Source organism: Thalassophryne amazonica, chromosome 4 (genome assembly GCF_902500255.1).
Source record: "Thalassophryne amazonica chromosome 4, fThaAma1.1, whole genome shotgun sequence".
In the NCBI taxonomy this organism is placed as follows: Eukaryota; Metazoa; Chordata; class Actinopteri; order Batrachoidiformes; family Batrachoididae; genus Thalassophryne; species Thalassophryne amazonica.
In genome coordinates this window covers 118,542,515-118,563,683 of record NC_047106.1, presented here as the reverse complement: position 1 = coordinate 118,563,683, position 21,169 = coordinate 118,542,515, and the positions used below count along the sequence as shown (strand labels likewise).

At 41.8% G+C, this 21,169-nt stretch overlaps 1 protein-coding gene across 1 annotated transcript in view; it reads left to right on the top strand.

Annotated features, from left to right (window-relative positions):
• The window catches only part of yap1 (Yes1 associated transcriptional regulator), a 59,084-nt gene extending 38,862 nt beyond the window's left edge, over window positions 1-20,222 (top strand). The window contains exons 4-6 of the mRNA XM_034168475.1: window positions 12,703-12,833; window positions 14,910-15,022; window positions 17,465-20,222. Coding sequence (XP_034024366.1) covers window positions 12,703-12,833; window positions 14,910-15,022; window positions 17,465-17,700 — 480 coding nt within the window. The 3' untranslated portion in view covers window positions 17,701-20,222. The remainder of the gene's footprint in view (window positions 1-12,702; window positions 12,834-14,909; window positions 15,023-17,464) is intronic.
• The last annotated feature ends 947 nt before the right edge of the window (window positions 20,223-21,169 follow it).

The following is a 21,169-nucleotide window of genomic DNA, read 5'->3' as shown; positions in this document are numbered from 1 at the left end:
ACAGAAAGGCCACGGGAATTGAACCCATGACCTTCTCGCTGTGAGGCAACAGTGCTAACCACTAAGCCACCGTGCTGCCCCCTGCTAAGAATCGACATCAATAATCTTTTTGCTTAACGATTCCCTTATCGGTTCTTCAGTTCACATTAGGCTGGAGCTAGCTCGTGTTAGGAGATACAGTTGTAGTATGTACAGGTTTGGGCACCTCTGATGATTTCCATGATTTTCCTTTATAAATCATTGGTTGTTTGGATCAGTAATTTCAGTTAAATATAATCATATAGCAGACAAACACAGTGATATTTGAGAAGTGAAATGACGTTTATAGGATTTGCAGAAAGTGTGCCATAATTCCTTAAACAAAATTAGGCAGGTCCATAAATTTGGGTACCCCAATAGAAAAAATACAAAAATATTTAGTAATCCTCCTTTTGCAGAAATAACAGCCTATAAAAACGGCTCCTATAGCTTCCAATGAGAGTCTAGATTCTGGTTGAAGGTATTTTGGACCATTCTTCTTTTCAAAATATCTTCAGTTCCATCAGGTTTGTTGGTTTCCGAGCATGGACAGCCCACTTAAAATCACACCACAGATTTTCAATAATATTCAGGTCTGGGGACTGAGATGGCCATTCCAGAATGTTGTAAGGCATGAATGCCTTAGTAGATTTTGAGCAGTGTTTAGGGTCATTGTCTTGTTGAAAGATGCAGCCCTGGCGCAACTTCAACTTTGTCACTGATTCATGAAATTGTTCTCAAGAATCTGCTGATATTGACTGGAATCCATGTGACTCTCAACATTAACAAGATTCCCAGTACCTGCACTGACCCCACAGCCCCACAGCATCATGATGGAACCACCTCCAAATTTTACTGTAGGTAGCAAGCGTTTTTCTTGGAATGCTGTGTTCTTTTTCAGCCATGCATACCGCCCCTTGTTACGTCCAAATAACTCAGTTTTAGTTTCATCAGTCCACAGCACCATATTCCAAAATGAATCTGGCTTGTCCAAATGTGCTTTAGCATACCTCAAGCGACTCTGTTTGTGGCATGTATGCAGAAAAGGCTTCCTCTGCATTACAGCATCTCTTTGTGCAAACTGCACTGTATAGTTGAACGAGACACTATCTGCAGCAAGATCATGTTGTAGGTTTTTGGAGCAGGTCTGTGGGTTGACAATGACTGTTCTCACTAGCCTTCACTTCAGTTTATCTGAGATTTTTCTTGGCCTGCCACTTTGGGCCTTAAGTAGTACTGTGCCTGTGGTCTTCCATTTCCTCACTATGTTCCTCACAGTGGAAACTGACAGCTGAAATCTCTGAAATAGCTTTTTGCATCCTTCCCCTAAACCATGATGTTGAACAATCTTTGTTTTCAAGTCATTTGACAGTTGTTTAGAGGCTCCCATGTTGCCACTCACTAGAAGAGATGCAAAAAGGGGAAACATTTGCAAATGGCCACCTTAAATACCCTTTCTCATGATTGGATTCACTTGTGTAAGGAGGTCAAGGGCCAGTGAGCTTGCCAAACCAAAATTGTGTTCCAATAATTAGTGCTAAATGTATTCAAATCAATAAAATGACAAGGGTGCCCAAATGTATACACCTGCCTAATTTTGTTTAAATAATTACTGTACACTTTCTGTAAATACTAGAAGCTTCATTTCACTTTTCAAATATCAGTGTGATCGTCTGCTATAAAGTTTCCAATTCACCGAACCTGCTGATCCTATGTCTAAAATACTTGCAACAGAAACCTATTCTTCAAAATTTTGAGAGAAGCTCTAGACTTTCTCTGGAATATTTATGACAAGACAAGAGGACATCCCTAATCACCAAAACAATGTCTGAAATAAGGTCTTACAGACTCCTGGATGAACCTGTCCCAGAGATCTAGGATCCAGTGAGCAATTTCATATTTATTTGCTTTCACACTCAGTAAAATGTGTTGACATGGAAAACCTATAAAGCCTAGATTTTGTACACAGAGAATTCACAGGAGGTATTGATAAGTGAATTGATAAAGAATCAGATCCAGAAGCAGAATTGATAATAGCGTCGATATCGATAAAATCTTGTCAATACCACCCCTAGTCTTCACTAGTCTACTTGGTGTGAATAGAAATTTATAGTGACTTGATAGGGACTTGGCGCCACTTTTACTTGAAACCACTGAGATGAGATGGCTGCTCCACTTATGGAGATGGAAGGGCATAAAAAGAGCTTGGTTCTATTCTGCAAGTACATGTTCCCTTGTGTGTTCTTTTGTCTTTCAAAACTTAGGTCTTTGATGAACATCACCTTTCAACATCTTCACGCTACAGATAATGCTCTGCGTCTAGATTGCCAAGTGTTGCTGATTTTGTGGACAGAAGTAATTTGAAGTGGAAACTATGAAACTGCTTACAGAAGGAGTTCAGCTTCGGAACAAAATCTGCCACACCCAAATGTGTTGCACATGGCAGAAGTCTGATGAAATATGGGTGGTGATGTGTGCAGCTTGCCAGTGGCAGACCAGCGCTAATTCTATTCAGTGGTGCACAAAAAGACAGCAACTCCCATATTCCCAGTTCACTGAAACCAGATTGCAAATGGACTGCATTTATATAGTGCTTTTCCATCTGGATCAGACGCTCAAAGCACTGTACAATAATGCCTCACATTCACCTCGATGTCAGGCTGCTGCCATGCAAGGTACTTACTACACACCGGGCGCAACTAGGGGATTAAGGACTTTGCCCAACGGCCCTTAATGATTTTCCGGTCAGGCTGGTATTTGAACCGAGGATCCTCTGGTCTCAAGCCCAACGCTTTAACCACTAGACCATCACCTCCCCACCAGTGTCTGAAATAACACAAAGACTAATGAAAATAACATGTGACATTGTGTCCATTTTTTTCTGACCACAACTTTTAAGAGTTTCAAAAAACCACTTTGGATGCTTAGCACAAATTTTGCAATTTTCCCATTGGCTGCTACTCTGTTGACGTGCGTGAGGCTGTAAAAGTTTAATTAGTTCTTGAAACAGTGACACAGTTACATTTTTCACCTTTCCTGTTCAAGGACTCAGAAGGAAGGAGGTGCAACAGAACAACATGACTTCATATCCTCAGTCTTATCTGATACCACATGTGTAGAAAACAATTGTCTCCAACTGTTGTCAACCTTCATGGAATTTGAAACTCTGTATGGGGACAAATGGAAAGAACCATGTTGGCAGGCTTTCTCATTCCTTAATGTAAAGTCCTATTGAAACAATTTTTTTTGTTCGCCTGCATCATGCAGATTTTGGTGGAAACAACATAACTTGCGTTCAGTATTTCAAAGAAAAGATTTACCTCTTTAGGGTTTAAAATGGCATTACCTGTTTTTGAATTTCACTGTTTACGTTGCTTTTCTTTCTACAAATCAGTTAAATATCAAGTGATTGAAAGTTTTGGTATCTCACAATAACTGCATTATGTTGAGATAATGACACCAAAGACCAATCAAAAACTGCTTTAGGAAGACGACACTGAAAATACAGTAGAAACTCTGAATCACCACATTTATAAGCAATTGTTTTGTTTTGTTTTGTTTTTTCCTTATAGACAAAATAGTACTTTCAGAAATATCTCTTGGAGTTTATTTAAACCAATTATAAATAAAAACAATATGATACTCTATGGTAATTTTATTCAGAGCAGGCTGGTTTCAAAAGCAGAGTGATTGAGCAGTGAGGGAAGCTTTCAAGATGTTAATGACTCTCTGAAGGAATCAGTTTCTGTTGCTGAGAAACTAAAGTCACCTAAAGTCACACAGTCTTCCCTGCCAGTGAGTAAACTCATTGTAAACTGTTGTAAACTGTGCGTGGCTGTGTGTCAGTGCACAACGAAAGTTTTGAAATGTTCAAAATTTCTGGCACGCATTAATTTCATGCCACTTGCGTGAACTAATCACTAACATTGTGCAACCTATTTGAAAACCTGTTTGCGCGCAGGGCAACTGAACCTGAAATTAGATCATGAAGAGATGGTGCATCTATAATAAACATAACTTTACACATATGTGCTCTAACTCATAAGGAATGAAAATGCAACTGCTTTACCAATCCATTACCAATCCATTATATTATAAATAATTGGGCAGCACAGTCTCGTTTGAGGGCGGGCGCTAAAGGGGTAAAATATGACACATGATATAATTTCTCTACTTCCAGAGACAAAACATGGTACTTTCTCTGAGGTTTTGGGCAAATTACATGCAAACAAAGTGAAAATACAAATAAAAGTGACAATGTGGTGGAAAGAGGATATGTGTTGTGGTTTGTTTATGACACAGAGTTCAAACGTGTCGAGGCAGTTTTGCAGGCAAGAGAATGTAGCTACTCTGGTTAGCTGTGTAGGCTAACACTTACAGCCCGGTCACACCGCACTTAATGAAGGGCAACGAAGCCCTGACGAAACAAGAAATCTGGACTTTCGTTGACTTTCGTTGGCATCGTTTAACCTTCGCGCAGCTTCGTTCCTGTAGCTGGCGCTTCGTCAGGATTTTTAAACTGTTGAAAAATTTGAACGAAGGGCAACGAAAACCTCAATTCGTCCATGTTTTGTTTTGCTGTCGATCTTGACGTTTTTAATTGTTTGTTTGGTTTTTGTAACGTTATTGTTTAATTTGACTTTGTTCGACCGGGTGAATGTTTTTACACAGTGCAGAAGCCGGTTTTTGAGTGCAAACTCAGCCTGTTTAGTTGGATTTTTTTTTTTTTTATCTGGGTGGGGGGGGTCAGCTCCACTGGGCTCAGGCACCTTACATAGGTCAGAATTAATCTTTTGTGTGGATATAATGAATTATTTTGCCACAAGCAACTGCTGAATTTGAAACAACAAAAAAGTTGTGTAATTTCCGATGGTACTTGAATGCAGCATTAGCAGCAGCTCCTGCGTGCGCTTATTACTTTATCAAATATAACAATATGAGCGTAGGAATGATGATCCAGCCCTTATGTACATGTGGCAACAGGTAGATGAATCAGATGATTATAATAAAGAGCTGTTCTGGAAGGAAGAAATCACGTTGTAGATCAGCTGCAGCTGGTGAAATAACCACACATGAGTCAATGTGCGCATTCACACACTGTTCATTTTACTGCTCTGATATATTCAGTCATCTTTACACTTACACTCAACAAAAATATAAATGCAACACTTTTGGTTTTGCTCCCATTTTGTATGAGATGAACTCAAAGATCTAAAACTTTTTCCACATACACAATATCACCATTTCCCTCAAATATTGTTCACAAACCAGTCTAAATCTGTGATAGTGAGCACTTCTCCTTTGCTGAGATAATCCATCCCACCTCACAGGTGTGCCATATCAAGATGCTGATTAGGCACCATGATTAGTGCACAGGTGTGCCTTAGACTGCCCACAATAAAGGCCACTCTGAAAGGTGCAGTTTTGTTTTATTGGGGGGGATACCAGTCAGTATCTGGTGTGACCACCATTTGCCTCCTTCGCAATAGAGTTGATCAGGTTGTCAATTGTGGCCTGTGGAATGTTGGTCCACTCCTCTTCAATGGCTGTGCGAAGTTGCTGGATATTGGCAGGAACTGGTACACGCTGTCGTATACGCCGGTCCAGAGCATCCCAAACATGCTCAATGGGTGACATGTCCGGTGAGTATGCCGGCCATGCAAGAACTGGGGACATTGTCAGCTTCCAAGAATTGTGTACAGATCCTTGCAAACATGGGCCGTGCATTATCCTGCTGCAACATGAGGTGATGTTCTTGGATGTATGGCACAACAGTGGGCCTCAGGATCTCGTCACGGTATCTCTGTGCATTCAAAATGTCATCAATAAAATGCACCTGTGTTCTTCGTCCATAACAGACGCCTTCCCATACCATAACCCCACCGCCACCATGGACCACTCGATCCACAACATTGACATCAGAAAACCGCTCACCCACACGATGCCACACACGCTGTCTGCCATCTGCCCTGGACAGTGTGAACCGGGATTCATCCGTGAAGAGAACACCTCTCCAACGTGCCAAACGCCAGTGAATGTGAGCATTTGCCCACTCAAGTCGGTTACGACGACGAACTGGAGTCAGGTCGAGACCCCGATGAGGACGACGAGCATGCAGATGAGCTTCCCTGAGACGGTTTCTGACAGTTTGTGCAGAAATTCTTTGGTTATGCAAACCGATTGTTTCAGCAGCTGTCCGAGTGGCTGGTCTCAGACGATCTTGGAGGTGAACATGCTGGGAGTGGAGGTCCTGGGCTGGTGTGGTTACACGTGGTCTGCGGTTGTGAGGCTGGTTGGATGTACTGCCAAATTCTCTGAAACACCTTTGGAGACGGCTTATGGTAGAGAAATGAACATTCATTACACGAGCAACAGCTCTGGTTGACATTCCTGCTGTCAGCATGCCAATTGCACGCTCCCTCAAATCTTGCAACATCTGTGGCATTGTGCTGTGTGATAAAACTGCACCTTTCAGAGTGGCCTTTTATTGTGGGCAGTCTAAGGCACACCTGTGCACTAATCATGGTGTCTAATCAGCATCTTGGTATGGCACACCTGTGAGGTGGGATGGATTATCTCAGCAAAGGAGAAGTGCTCACTATCACAGATTTAGACTGGTTTGTGAACGATATTTGAGGGAAATGGTGATATTGTGTATGTGGAAAAAGTTTTAGATCTTTGAGTTCATCTCATACAAAATGGGAGCAAAACCAAAAGTGTTGCGTTTATATTTTTTGTTGAGTGTATATTTATTCCCCCTTTTCTGTTCCCATTTTCTGTTATAAATCAATATATAGCTTAGTTAACACAATACAGTGATACAGCAGTGACCACGGCACACCAGAGTTTTTTTTTTTCTAATTGGAGCAAGGTGGAGCGCGCAGCATGTCTTCAGACAGTGTGGATTCTGATGATGAAGATGATCCCTCTTTTGTTCTGGACGAGGAACCAGAGCAGGTGGTCCACTGACGTGCACACAGATCTCCACAGCTTCTGTTGCAGTTTCTCCAGGACTCAGGTGCTATGAGCTCCGTCCCAGCACTGAGTCCTGGAACTCAGAGATGCAGACACACACACTGCTCCAGCTGTGGCTCCAGGCACGTTTCATTTAAAGCATAGAGATTGTTAGCTTCGGTTTTGTTAAGTTCCTCTTTCGTCCCTTTTGTGCTCTTACTGTTTGGTGATAAAGCTCTTTCGTCCACCTTTTCTCAACGAATTGGGACTTTTTTACTTTTTTCCCTTTGTTCAGGAATCGTCGTGTGCCGTGTGACTGGGCCATTACCGACACAACCTCTCTCATTCACCTCATCTTCCCTTCTTTCCACTGGGAACAAAAAAAACTGCACTTTTCGCAAATGCTTCGGTCATTGCAGCCAAAACCAAAACAGTACATCATTTATCCGTGTGAAGTTATGCTGTGTATATATTGCGCAACGGGCGCGGCTGTCCCCATAAGTGGTCAAATCCTGCGATATCATGCAGGGTTCAAACAAGACTGTGCTGCCCTATTACCTTTGAGACAAGATTCCAAATGTGTTCTCCACCACACGACCAACATGAGACAACCTGTAGCTGTAGATAATTTCCCCGATGAGAGAATGGTTTCATCAACCAAATTCTGAGAGCAAACATGTCACCGGCTACAAAATGCTTATTTTATATAGCATGGCGTCAAGCAGGACAAAGCGTGGTGTCAAGTGGGACAAAGCAGGATGCGTTGGCACGACGAATTGCACAGCAGTGCGGGGATCAAATTTGTGAAAGTGTCAAGGGGCCTTAAGCAAAGTGCAACTTTCGTCTGTTGTTTCACCAGTCAGAGCTTCACAACAGTGATGTGGCACAAAGGAGTTTATTAAAAAGATGTGAAATTGCAGTTATAGTTTGACAGAAAGTACACTGTTGTTCTAGAAACAAGTGGCTTACCGTGGCCTTTTTTATGATTGTACTTGTAGTCACAATCAGCTTGAATACCCCACTAAGGACATGATTCTCAAGGTGGCAACTAGATCCAGCAAAGCAACAATAGACAGATCAGTTAAAAAAAAAAAAAAAAAAAAAATCTTCTTACCCCATACGGGGTTTGAGTGTCCAAGAAGCTCAACGGAATATTTGGATAAGACGACATACCAGTTTTCCTGTGACAGACTCTTATACACCCTAAGATTTAGATTCCATGTCACAAGAAGAGCAATGTTGTTTATTCTGTTCAGTGCCGAGAGGAGAAACTAAACAGCCACTGCACAAACACATGACCTCAGCACAGACGGAGCAATACCTCAGACTCTGCAGTTTATTACCTTCACTGAAAAAACAAGGGGGTGCACATCTTGGAGGGAATGGAAGTGTAAAGAAAGCCAACCAGGGATCTAAGACACCACCTTAAAGTGCCGTCCTTTTTATCACTCCCAAAGACTAGGGCACAAACATATTTGCTTTTTAACTATGTGTTTGCGTAGACAAGAGACTATGTTGTGATATTTGCTGATATATAATGCATGTTACTGGAGGGTTCCACTAGAGGGCACACTGGCATCCTCAGACCATATAAAACTGACCTCTTTCCAGTTGTTCTAATAAGCACATTTTGTTGCTGTGCAGCGTCAGTGACACGTCATATAGATGTGGGTGCACACAACATTTCTCATCAGAACTTCTGCCTCTTTTTTGTTGCCGCCGATCATCCCAATACCGCTCCTATCCTTTGTTTATATTGCATCTTGCCAACATGTCGACCTTTTTCTCCAAAGGGTCGACATGTCGGCAGCTCACCACCACGACAGGAACAAGGACTCAGGTAACAGTAGAGGAGAACTTTGTACACACAAGCATTAACTGGTGCATCAACATAAATTTCATTGATGACCATTGTTCGTCAGACTAATAATAATTGCCAACAAAATGTTATAGCTTGGGTGGCACGGTGGCTTAGTGGTTAGCACTGTTGTCTCACAACAAGAATGTCGCGAGATTGCTTCCCACCCTGAACCATTCTTTGCGGAGTTTGCATGTTCTCCCTGTGTTCACGAGGGTTCCCTACAGGTGCTCCAGCTTCCCTCACTTCCAAAGACATGCAAGTTGGGTGAATTGACTCTAAATTGACCATAGGTGTGTGAATGTGTTTGTCTGTCTATATGCGGCTCTGTGGTAGACTGGCTTCCTGTCAAGGGTCTACCCGTCTCATATGACTGCTAGGATAGGCTACAGTTCACTGCCTCCCCCCCGCCCCCTTCCCGTGACCCTTGTTTATAGTAAGCAGGTATAGAAAATAGAATAAGGGGTGTTGTCCTATCATTATTTAGACCTGGATTTCTTTTTGTGCCCATGCAGCTGTAAATGGCTACCAGACTTGGCCGGCGACGTAACCTGTGATGGACTGGCGTCCCATGCACAGAGAGTCATTAGTTCTCATCAGCTTCATGCTGAGGAATCCAGGAATAAGCACCCTGGATGACATCTTAAATTAAAGCTGGAATTCTGTGCTACAAATCCATCTAGATTATTTCATTCCTTCTGTACCACAAGTTACAAAAACTTGTCACAGAACAAATATGTCTGTACATGACTCTTCCTGACCCTCTCTTGCTGTTTCAGCTGCCACACTAGCACTGGTTGGATGGAAACTTTCAAAACAAACAGAATATCTAATCACTTTGTTTCTACCGTTCAGCTTTCCTACTTGTGTTTTCTTAAGTTTCTAAGCCTGTAATACTTATGGTCCAGTCTGCCTTTGTGCAGACTTTTTAGTCTTGGAAAATATTTGTCAGTATTAATCTCAATGTCAGAATGCATCAGTTTTGGACAGATTTGTGGGACAATGTTCACGACATGAGCCATTCATGAACTCCGGAATTATTCAGCCAGCCATTTTCTCTGTACCAACAACATTCCTTCCTTCCTCTTCTTGAGTTTTATATGCAGTTGACATCCATGTCCTTCCTCCCATGCATGATAATGTTTTGATTCATACTGAGGTGTGCACAGAGGTGGGGAGCCATTCACACACTGGGCCAGTGTAAATGTATGTGACAGAGGGCGTGGCCTGGATAGGTTGTGGGAATCACCCCAGCAGAGAAGTAATTATTTTTATTTACAATTTTAAGGAGCTAAAAAATAGAGATTCAATTTGTCAGTGCTAATAATGTGATGGCCCACAACAAATATCTCACGTGGGAAACAACGAGTAATGTCAGTGATCTGTCACTGTCAGCGGTGTTACGGATTTACAGAAATACGCTTCTGTAGAAAAGGGCCAGAAACTTTGATATCACATATTCCAACAAAAATAATTAACAGGAACCACATAATTATCATCAACCCCATTTGTCAAGTTGCACCGAGAAAGAACAAGTAGCCCTCTGTTCTCCTTCTTGGTTTCACTCTCTGTTTTCCTGCTGGTGTTCTTGTTCTTGTGTCTCTCTATTAAGTCATGAGTGTCCTCTTCAGTAACTTCTTGATGTCTCATAACTTCAGTGTGAGACTCAAGTTGTAGAATTCTCCCTGCTCGGGAGCTCACCTTGATCACCGTGATACCCTGTATCAGGATCCTGCACTTGTCACCAGGGTAACACAAAATGGGGGTGTGTCATTGGTGGGGCCGAGAAATGGGGATGCCTGATTGGATGAAAAGCGGGGCGACACAAAACCTGGTATCGCCCTGATTTTATTGCCACAGTTTCCAGGGCAGTAAAATTGATAGGAAAAGTGTGTGATTTAACTGCCTTATTTTTCTTGTATCTCATGAGGGCTGGTTTATGAGTATAGAGCAGATTTGTGTTATAATATGTGATAAAAGTGCTTACTGTCCTCATCTCCCCAACAGAAGATCTCTGGTTCAAGACCACCCACACGTTCTTTGTGCACATCTGGAATTGTGTCAAGAAGGCCATCCAACATAAAATTTGTTCCAACATGCAGATTTTCTGTACTAGCCCTGAGGAAAAAAAAAAGGGAGAACATTAATAACAGTGTGTGTTTCCAGCATTCAGAAGTAAAATAACTGCTGAACTCAGCTAGCAGTTTAGCCTCTTGTAACAGGCTTGCTAATTAGTTTGTCAGGTGTAAAAGCTGCTTTTGATTCCTGCACTGCTGCACGATGGCACCACGCCGGCAGGTGGGTGCAGCACGCCTGCTTGTTCTTGTAGTTCCACACTGGGAGCAGTGCTACACGGAGAACGAGAAAGTGCAGTGCAGAAGATACAAAGAAGAAGAGTTCCTGAATTTTCTGTGTGCTGAAATTCATCAGTGTTATTGATGTTTCTCCTCAGTTTTCAACATGACTTTTGCATGTTTCAAGCCCGCTGTGCAGCAGAGAACTCGTGCTGTTGTGAGTTGGTGGGGGTGCATGTTAGCACATGAAAAGGCCTCTGCGTCATTTGATTGCGACAATCCTCTTCTTTGTGTTGGCCAGAAGCTTTACGGATGTGCGGCAGCACGAAAGCAAAAACGGCCTTAAGACAATATAGTCAATATGGTTTGTCTTCAGTACTTCCCGGGTTTCACCAGTAATCATCCAGGCCTGGCTGTTTTTGTTTTTTTTTACGCCCACCAAGGACATAATTGACGGTTATGTCTGTCTGTCTATTAGCAAGATTACGCCAAAACTGCTACATGGATTTTGAGCAAATCTACACCACAGATAGATATTAGGCCATGGAAGATTCCATTAAATTTTAGAGGTGATCCAGATCTGGATTCGGATTCTAGATCAAAATTTTTTATCAAGATTACACTTTATATAGGCTTTTAAGGATTACTTTAAAACTACTTCATGGATTCTCACCAAATTTGCACCACAGATAGATATTAGGCCATGGAAGACTCCATTAAATTTTGGAGTTGATCCGGATTCACACTGGAGGACGTCAGACATCTCTGTTTGCTCTTGTTTTTAATGTTTTTGTTGTTGTGTGACAGTAAAATATTAGAGAATATTTAATTTTTATTGCATTACTATGATCCTTTGGTATATTTTACAAAGAATAATGTTATTATATAATTAATGAAATGTTTTTAAATTATAGGAGTATAGTAACAACATGGGGCAGCATGGTGGCTTAGTGGTTAGCACTGTTGCCTCACAGCTAAAGGTCATGGGTTCGATTCCCGCCTGTGGCCTTTCTGTGTGGAGTTTGTGTGTTCTCTCCATGTTTGTGTGGGTTCCCTCCAGGTGCTCCAGCTTCGTCCTACATCCAAAGACACGCAGGTTAGGTAGCTTGGAAACATTAAATTGTCCGTAGGTGTGCATGCAGGTGTGGATGTGTTTTTTCTGTATGTGGGCCTGTGACAGACTGGCGTCCTGTCCAGGGTGTACCCTGCCTCATGCTCTGTGACTGCTGGGATAGGCTCCAGCCCCCCGCGACCCTTGATTGGAATACGCGGTTGAAGATGAGTGAGTGTGAGTAACAACATGAGCTTACTTCAGTTTGCTCCAATCACAAAACTTTCTAAGCAGGTCACAGAATTATGTTTGGCTGAGCTTCTACTGCAGCAGTGACCACCTGCTTCAGCTGATCTATTTTTAGTGGAATATTTACTGTCGGTTCTTGAGTGAACCATTTTCTGCCATCACAGCCCCAAAGCAGGGAGATGTGATGATCGTGACACAGTTTCATGACTCTGTCGCTGCATATAATTATCTTGTGAGGTTAAGGGTGGAGTTTCTCACTCGTGCTTTATCGTTCACAGGAGCTCGCTCTAAGAAACCAGCTGCCCGCCAGCATGGAGCAGGATGGCGGCACCCAGAACCCTGTCTCCTCCCCGATGGCCCAGGATGCCCGTACCATGACTGCCAACAGCACTGACCCATTTCTCAACAGGTCGGTTTCATACAGGAGACAACCAGAGGAAACTTTCCCTCCTGACGGTTCAGTCACACTGAGGTGCCACTGATTTACACCAGTGGCCTCACGTTCAGTTCCGAATGCATATTTAGAGTTAAATCTGTGTGCTCAGCTGTTTGAGCTCTGGTGTGAGCTCCCGCGTTACACAAGTAGTAAAAACAGAAGGCCAGTATCTGGGCTTAACTGGCTTCACATGCTCATGACTCATTCAGAGTAGCAGCTATGTGCTGAAATTAATTGCACAGTGTTGACCTCTGGTGTGCAACGAGTGTAATAACACCAGTCAGAAGCAATGAAATGCAAAACCAGGAAGCACCACGACTTTCAAATGAGTAGGTCACGAAACAGAACTTCGCACTTAATCACGGTGGAATTCTCCAGAAAGGGTCCAAACTGTAGTTTGTCGGGGGAAGATCTGTATAGCAACGAGACCGTGAGACCGCGTGGACCTCGCAGTCATCAGCTCGACCTAATCTCCCCTCCCCTCCTCTCACAATGGCCTCATTCATCTTGTCTCTACCATACTCAGCTGACATATTTTCCTCTTCTAATTAGTATAAGCTTGTTAAATGTCATCCATCTCTTTGTCTCACTGTTGCATCTTTTTTTTATTGCCGTTTTTCCAACATTATAAATAGCTCAGTTTCAACAGCGTAACTGTCAGTTGGATCTACTATGGTTCCCTTTAGTTTGATTAAATCCATGAACGCAGCCAGTTCATATATATATATATATATATATATATATATATATTATATAGTGCAGCAGATACGAGAATATTTAGAGCAGAATCCTGCAAATGGTGATACAAGCATCAAATTTGGTACAAATACTCCTTAGACATTCCTCTTTTGAAAAAAACGATTGGCCACTTGAATTTTCAATAGGCAGCCACGTAGGGGTCAATTGAAGAATTACACAGGGGTCAAAATTGAAAGATGCTCCAATCATATTGAAAACTACACCACATTATTTGCCTGATCATAAATATTCCATAAAGGTATAGTTTGAACAATCTGTGCCTGAATGTTATGGAGTTATGAGGTAAAAACAACAAGAATGGTGACAAAGGTCCATTTCAGTTTGTACAGGGGTCAAAAGTTAAAGTTGCTCCAATTTTGGTAAAAAGTGATGCAAATGATTGTTTGAGCCAGTAGGATTAATAAATGGAATAGTTTTGACTGTATTGAATGTTTGGTCTTCAAAGTAAAGGTCAAACAATGTCAACGCCCATTGGATTCTATGACATATGTTACCCTGTAACAGGATAACTAAGCATGATACATGGTCCAAACTGTTACTGTTTAAAACCCTGCTAACTCACATAATGTGGTGTACTTTTCAATATGATTGGAGCATCTTTTAATTTTGACCCCTGTGTAATTCTTCAATTGACCTCTACCTGGCTGCCTATTGAACATTCAAGAGGCCAGTTGTAATTTTTCAAAAGAGTAAGGTCTAAGGAGTATTCGTGCCAAATGCGTTGCTTGTATCTAATTTGAAGGATTGTTTTGTTTATCTACTGCAATAATATGTTTGGAACACTGCTATGAATCTAAAGAGGGCAGATACTGTTTCCAAATCTTGGTTTTGTTTTTTGTTTGGTTTTTCTCCCTATTTTCCCCTAGCTGCATTTTTTAATTCAAAAATTCAAAAAGTAGAATTTCTTGTGTGACACCACAACCATGTGCCACATTTTTTTTTTTCAGCATGAGCCACTCTGTAGCTCCCTCCTTGCTGAGAGGTCTACAGCTATGAGACCAGGTCAAGTGGGTGCCCACATGATACCCGGCTGCCACTGATAAACTCTTAATTATGAGAACTAAAGATGGGCCGCAGGTCTGACTGGCTTGGGATGCTGCAGGCGTAGTGCAAAAATGCCTCAAAAATGCCTCAAATATAAATATGCCTCAAATTTGTGTCACTTCAGCAAAAACACCACATCGCATGTCATGCTGTCGTATATCATTATAACCATGGTGACATTTGTGCAGTTTCTAAATCAGGTTTCTTTGTCTTTTTTTTTTTTTTTTACTTTTTGTGTGTTTTTAGTGGAACGTACCACTCCAGGGATGAGAGCACAGACAGTGGTTTAAGCATGAGCAGCTACAGCGTCCCTCGTACTCCAGATGACTTCCTCAACAGTGTGGATGAAATGGACACAGGTACATCTGGTAGCAAAATGACATGATCACCTGTCAGGCAGCAGCGTCAGCACTCTCATCGTCTCTGTTATATTTGGGCAGGAACAGGGATGAATGTAAACACCCTGTTGTCATGGATCGTAATCTTTACTACCCGCATTACTAGTACTGTGCTCAGCAGAGATCAACAAACCCAGCAAACTGGTTTGGAATATGTGCTGATACTGAGTTTATAAAATGAAGTCCAGCTCCCAACTCAGTTTTTAAAAACACAGCGCTCCGCTAAGCAAATTAATTAGAGTAGTACAATTGTAGCAATTCCCACTGGCATGAACATAATGGCAGTATTGGACTTACATGAATTCATTGAATGGTATTTTTTGGTTTTATTTTGATTTTCTGGGGAAGAATGATTATGCAACATACATTGTTCATAAAAAACAAAACAATTTGTGAAAGTTTTAAATTATTTTATGTTTTCTGAAATTAACAGAGGGTCAAAAATATGCCAAATATGTGGATGAAGTTCCCTTAGACAGACTGGCGTCCTGTCATGGGTGTACCCCGCCTCACGCCCTATGACTGCTGGGATAGGCTCCAGCCCCCCGCGACCCATATCTGGATTAAGCGGTAGAAGATGAATGAATGAATGAATGAGTACCTTTAGAAACTTTCACCTTGACCAGATGCTTGAAGTAGCCAACAACACTTTTCTGGCAGAATTTTGGTTGGATGTTTGACTATTCTCAGAAAATTTAGGAGAGTTCAGTTAAATTTGTTAGTTTCTTTGCACAAGCAGGTTACTTCGGGATACTAAGATAAGGTTGGATAAGGAGTTGGGCTTCCAATATGTAGACCTGGGATTAATTCCCTGTCATGCCTGTGCCCTTGGGCAAGACACTTAAACTGCATTGTCCAAATCTACCCAGCTGTAAATGGGTACCAGCAGACAGGTGTGTCATCCAGGGGGTTGTTGTAGACCCTGATCAACGTCATCGTATGGAATCTGGGGATAAGTAGCGGCACCAGTGGACCTCAGGGCCAATGTTGGACTCTCAGAGAACAGCACGGTGGAAAGTCCGTTGCAGTTCAATTTATTTTCATTTATATAGCGCCGAATCACAACAGAGTTGCCTCAAGGCGCTTCACACAAGTAAGGTCTAACCTTACTAACCCCCAGAGCAGCAGTGGTAAGGAAAAACTCCCTCTGAGGAAGAAACCTCAAGCAGACCAGACTCAAAGGGGTGACCCTCTGCTTGGGCCATGCTACAGACACAAATTACAAAACAATTCACAAAACAAATATACAGGAAAAGCTGTTGGTGCACAGGACAGGAGGGTCTCCAGGACAAATACCACAACCATCTCTGGATGGAGCTGCACCTTAAACAGAGAGAAAAAAACAGAATCAGGCATCAGAAAGACAAAAAATACAGTATAATTTGTCAGCATTAAACAAGAAAAACAGAAGAAATACTAAGGTGATCGCCGGCCACTAGCCCTAAACTTCACTAAAAGACCAAGAATTTAGGTAAAGTTGAGGCCGCGGCACGGCCCGTTTCCTAATAAAATGAACTAAAAGAGTAAAAAGCGTAGAACTGTACTATGCCAGTATGCTAGCCATACGAAAGGGAAAATAAGTGGTTCTTCCAAAATTCATTCATTCATTCATTCATCTTCTACCACTTAGTTCAATTAAGGGTCGCGGGGGCCTGGAGCCTATCCCAGCAGCCATAGAGTGCGAGGTGGGGTACACCCAGGACAGGACGCCAGTCTGTCACAGGGCCACAAACAGACAAACAAACACAGACACACCCACACACACACCTACGGACAATTTAAAGATTCCAATCCACCTAACCTGCACATCTTTGGATGTGGGAGGAAACCGGAGCACCCAGAGGAAACCCACGCAAACACGGGGAGAACATGCAAACTCCACACAGAAAGGCCACAGGAATTGAACCCATGACCTTCTCGCTGTGAGGCAACAGTGCTAACCACTAAGCCACTGTGCTGCCCAGGGTCTTCCAAAATTCCAAAATCAAAACATTGCCCTGCTTTATTTTGATGTGCATTTGGGGTAATTGTTCCACTGGAACACCCAGTTGTGTTTAAGACCATGTCCACGTTAACACAGCTAAGCTTGAAGCTGTTAGCATGCATCCACATTGACATATCCTCAACTCAGTCTGCGTCCACACTGGACTGGGTGTATTTCTTCTTCATTGGTATCTGTCGCACAGGAGTCAACAGTGGAGTGCGTGGCAGCGGGTTTGATATCACTATTTGATGAGTGAAGGTTGCCAGTGATGGTCCAGAAGTGATTGTCCATCTGGTTTTATTTGTTTCCTGAGGGGCAGCAGCCTGTATAACATGAAAATATTTTTACTGTGAGGAACTACCTGCTTTCGCAACATGTACATTGTGAAATAATTGTATTTTTTTAAACAATTTTTTCAGGGGATTCGCTTCCCACCTCCATGGCCACACAGCCCAGTCACTTCCCCGACTACCTGGATGCCATCCCGGGAACAGACGTGGACCTGGGCACTCTGGAGGGTGAAAGCATGACGGTGGAGGGTGAGGAGCTGATGCCCAGCCTGCAGGAGGCCCTGACCTCTGACATCTTCAACGACATGGAGTCTATGTTGGCAGCTACCAAGATTGAAAAGGAGAGCTTCCTCACATGGTTATAGAGGCCTGCAGAGGGCGCTGCTTCGTCTTCTACCTACGCTCTAAACTGCTGCCTGCTCTCATCTGTGAAGGATCCATTGATGCTTTTACAAGACATTTCAGCGAGCTGCTCCAGACGTCTGTCTGTGTCTCTCTGCGTGTAAGGCCAAACTCTTCTGAGGCAGTACTCTGTTCTCCTCTTTCTTCCGTGTGTTTTTGCTTTATTTTGTCTGTGTTTTCAAGGCTGGCCCATGAACAGACAATTACGCAAGGGTCCCCATATCATTCACACATCTGTCAGTGAATCTAGGGCGTCTTTTCCAACAGCAGGGGGCGCTCCTAACTGCTTGTAACTGAGCTGGGTGCATGTACTCTTCTGAAAGGACTACCTTCATAAGTAATATCCTGGACTCTCTGGTTCCTCTTTTTCCTACTATAAAGCTTAAAGCAGTTTTGCCTGTTTGAAACTATTGCATCTAGCTTCTGTAACTTTATATCTCTTTTTATGTTTTGTTTAGATTTTTTTAAAGTTTTTGCTCGTTTTAAAAATTTCAACAAGCCTGAAAAACCAAAAATGATGTATGTGAAGTCAAATGAACAATACTGATTTGGAGTCAAGGTAACACGAGGCCCATTTCGGACGTGTTGGCTTTGGCGGGTGTGAGGAGCCCGGGGACCGACTACATTGCTGCTTGGCTGTGCCAGCGAGTCTAAGTTAAAGTATTTGTTCGATCAAGTGCCTTCAGTTGTGTTTTTTTTTTCTATGAAGAGAAGAAGTGAGCAACAAAACAATTACTAAGTGCGTAATGCGGCCGTAAGAGCAATCCAATAGATTGTATTCATCAACTTCAGAGTATCTCGTTTTCAGTAATCAGAATTTTCCTTTTTATTTTATTTTTTTATAAACGCATTATAAGGGGATTTAGGGATTTCTCTTCTTTGTATCTCAGTCTTATCCAAGTCTAATTCATGATTCACTCCTGGGTTTATCTTATTTGTACTCGTATTTTAGATTACTACTTGTGTATTATATCTTAGGTCGAAATGGCATTGTGTTTTTAGTTTCTTTCGTAATGCATTTTAACAGGGTTGACGGTTAATTCATCGGCGTGATGATGTCTGCCAAGAAACAAACACATTGAGTTTTTGCCCTTTTTGGCTAATTTTCTTTGTTTTTTTGTTTGTTTTACTATATACATATTAGTGTTATTGCATGTTTGATCACACGCAGCTTTTTCTTTCCTCAGCGTCATGACGTTCCTAAACACTAACCAAGAACTCTGGACAGAGAAACAGCTTTCACTACAGTGCACGATATAAAAGAGCTGTGACGTTTGAACGTATCTTCCAGAGAGCAAATCGAGCCATTTTTGCCGTAATGTGCTGCGTGTTGAATAAGAGGTTTTTAGGCTACAACTGGGAGATGTTTTAGCAGGTGTACGAGTCATGTCAAAGGGTAGTGTATAGAGTGGCGGGATTTGACTTTGATGGAGACAAGTTAAGTGGATGGTTGAATTTCTTCCGGATCCACACAGAAGCAGTCGGGTTATTATCGCAGTCAGAAATTGTTGTTGCAGATTCCAAAGATGACGCTTATTTGTGCTTCCATTTAAACCAAGTCTACAAACTGTGTGCTTTAAAAGCCAGCCTCGATGAACAAACGGTATAAGCTAATGACGACACGATGTAGGTTTTAAGTGTTAATTGGACTCGGCTGAATAAGGTCCAGCTGAGAGATTTGTGTTCTAAAAATTTTTCTCGGATGAGATTTTTGTTGTTGTATTTGAGTGACTAGCTGAGGTTAAAGGATGCGCTGTCAGAAGACAGTAGCAAGTGATTCTTGAGTAGCGCTCGCATGTTTACATTCTCATGGATCAAGTAATTACAACAAAACGCTGACATTTTTTAAGTCATAATTTTTGATGTTTACATCACAGCTACACCTTTGCAGTAAGAATCAGACTTTTGGTGAAGATGCCTCACCAGTTTGTCACACTGGTTGAAATTTTCAGCATTAACTCGATGGATCAGTTATTTTTAAAGGAGTCCGAAATCATGAATAAAATCGTATTTCTTTTTTAGCTGTGAGAATATACTCTGTGTGGAACCTTTTAGTTTTGACATTATTGATCAGTAAAGCTTGTTGATGAATTTAAGATGGCTATACAGTGTTGGTGAGAACAGTGCAACTAAAGAGTGATACACTACAGTGCTTGTATTGCACGGCTACACAGTTTTCATTACATCGCAGTGATGCATTTTTTTCACAGAATCTTGATTTTATGCTTACTTTAGCGTGTAACTGTCAGACTTTATTAGCTGTTGACTGTCATAGTAGCTGTAGGACTAATAACATGAGTTAAAGGATTTTGTATTTAGAGTTTTCTAAATGCACATGAAATTTGAGTTAATATTCGGCAGTAATGATTTGTTCTTTTTTTTTGATAGATATGTGCATGTGTTTTAGAACAATAAATTCTGTTATATCTCTCTTCATATGATATTTGAAATTGGCCTGAAATAAAGTATGTACTTTGTGGTAATGCTTTTCTGAAGTGTTCATGTGTCTCATTGTTTGTATTCCACCAGACATCTTCATCAAAATCAAAAATATAAGCGAAGCGACACACAGCGGCGCAAAGCTCACTCATGGTACAGGGAGTCCCAAACAGGAAGAACCAAATTTTGAGTCCACGGTGAAACAGGAAATGTCAAATGTTGAACACTTCCTAGATCGACACTTCCTGGAATGACAGACGAGATTTTGTGAAATCTCACGGGAATTCAGTGGCAAGTTGAGACTGAAACAGGAAGTGCCGAATTTTGAGTCCACAATGAATCAGGAAATGTCGAATGTTCAACACTTCCTCGATTGACAAGACAGGAGATCTCATGGGATCTCGCAGGAATTCAGTGTCAAGTGTCAAACAGGAAGTGCCAGATTTTGAGCTGTTTATTAATTAACCTGTTCTTTGATATGTTGTATTTACTGTTGTATTTATTCCTCTAAGTTTTTCAATTTCAATTTTCAATTTATTTTCATTTATATAGCGCCAAATCACAACAAGGTTGCCTCAAGGCGCTTCACACAAGTGAGGTCTAACCTTACCAACCCCCAGAGCAGCAGTGGTAAGGAAAAACTCCATCTGAGGAAGAAACCTCAAGCAGACCAGACTCAAAGGGGTGACCCTGGGCCATGGTACAGACACAAATTACAAAACAATTCACAAAACAAACATACAGGAAATGTTGCCAGTGCACAGGGAGGTTTCCGGAACAGATACCACACCCATCTCTGGATGACGCCGCAACTCAAACAATGAGAAAAGAAAAAAAAAAAAAAAAAAAGCAGAATCAAGCATCAGAAAGACAAATACAGTGTATTTGTCAGCATTAAGCAACAAGGTTTCTATGTAAATTTTTGTTTGTCTCATTAAAAACAAATGTTGAACACTTTCTGGTTCGACACTTCCTGGCTTGACAATAAACAAA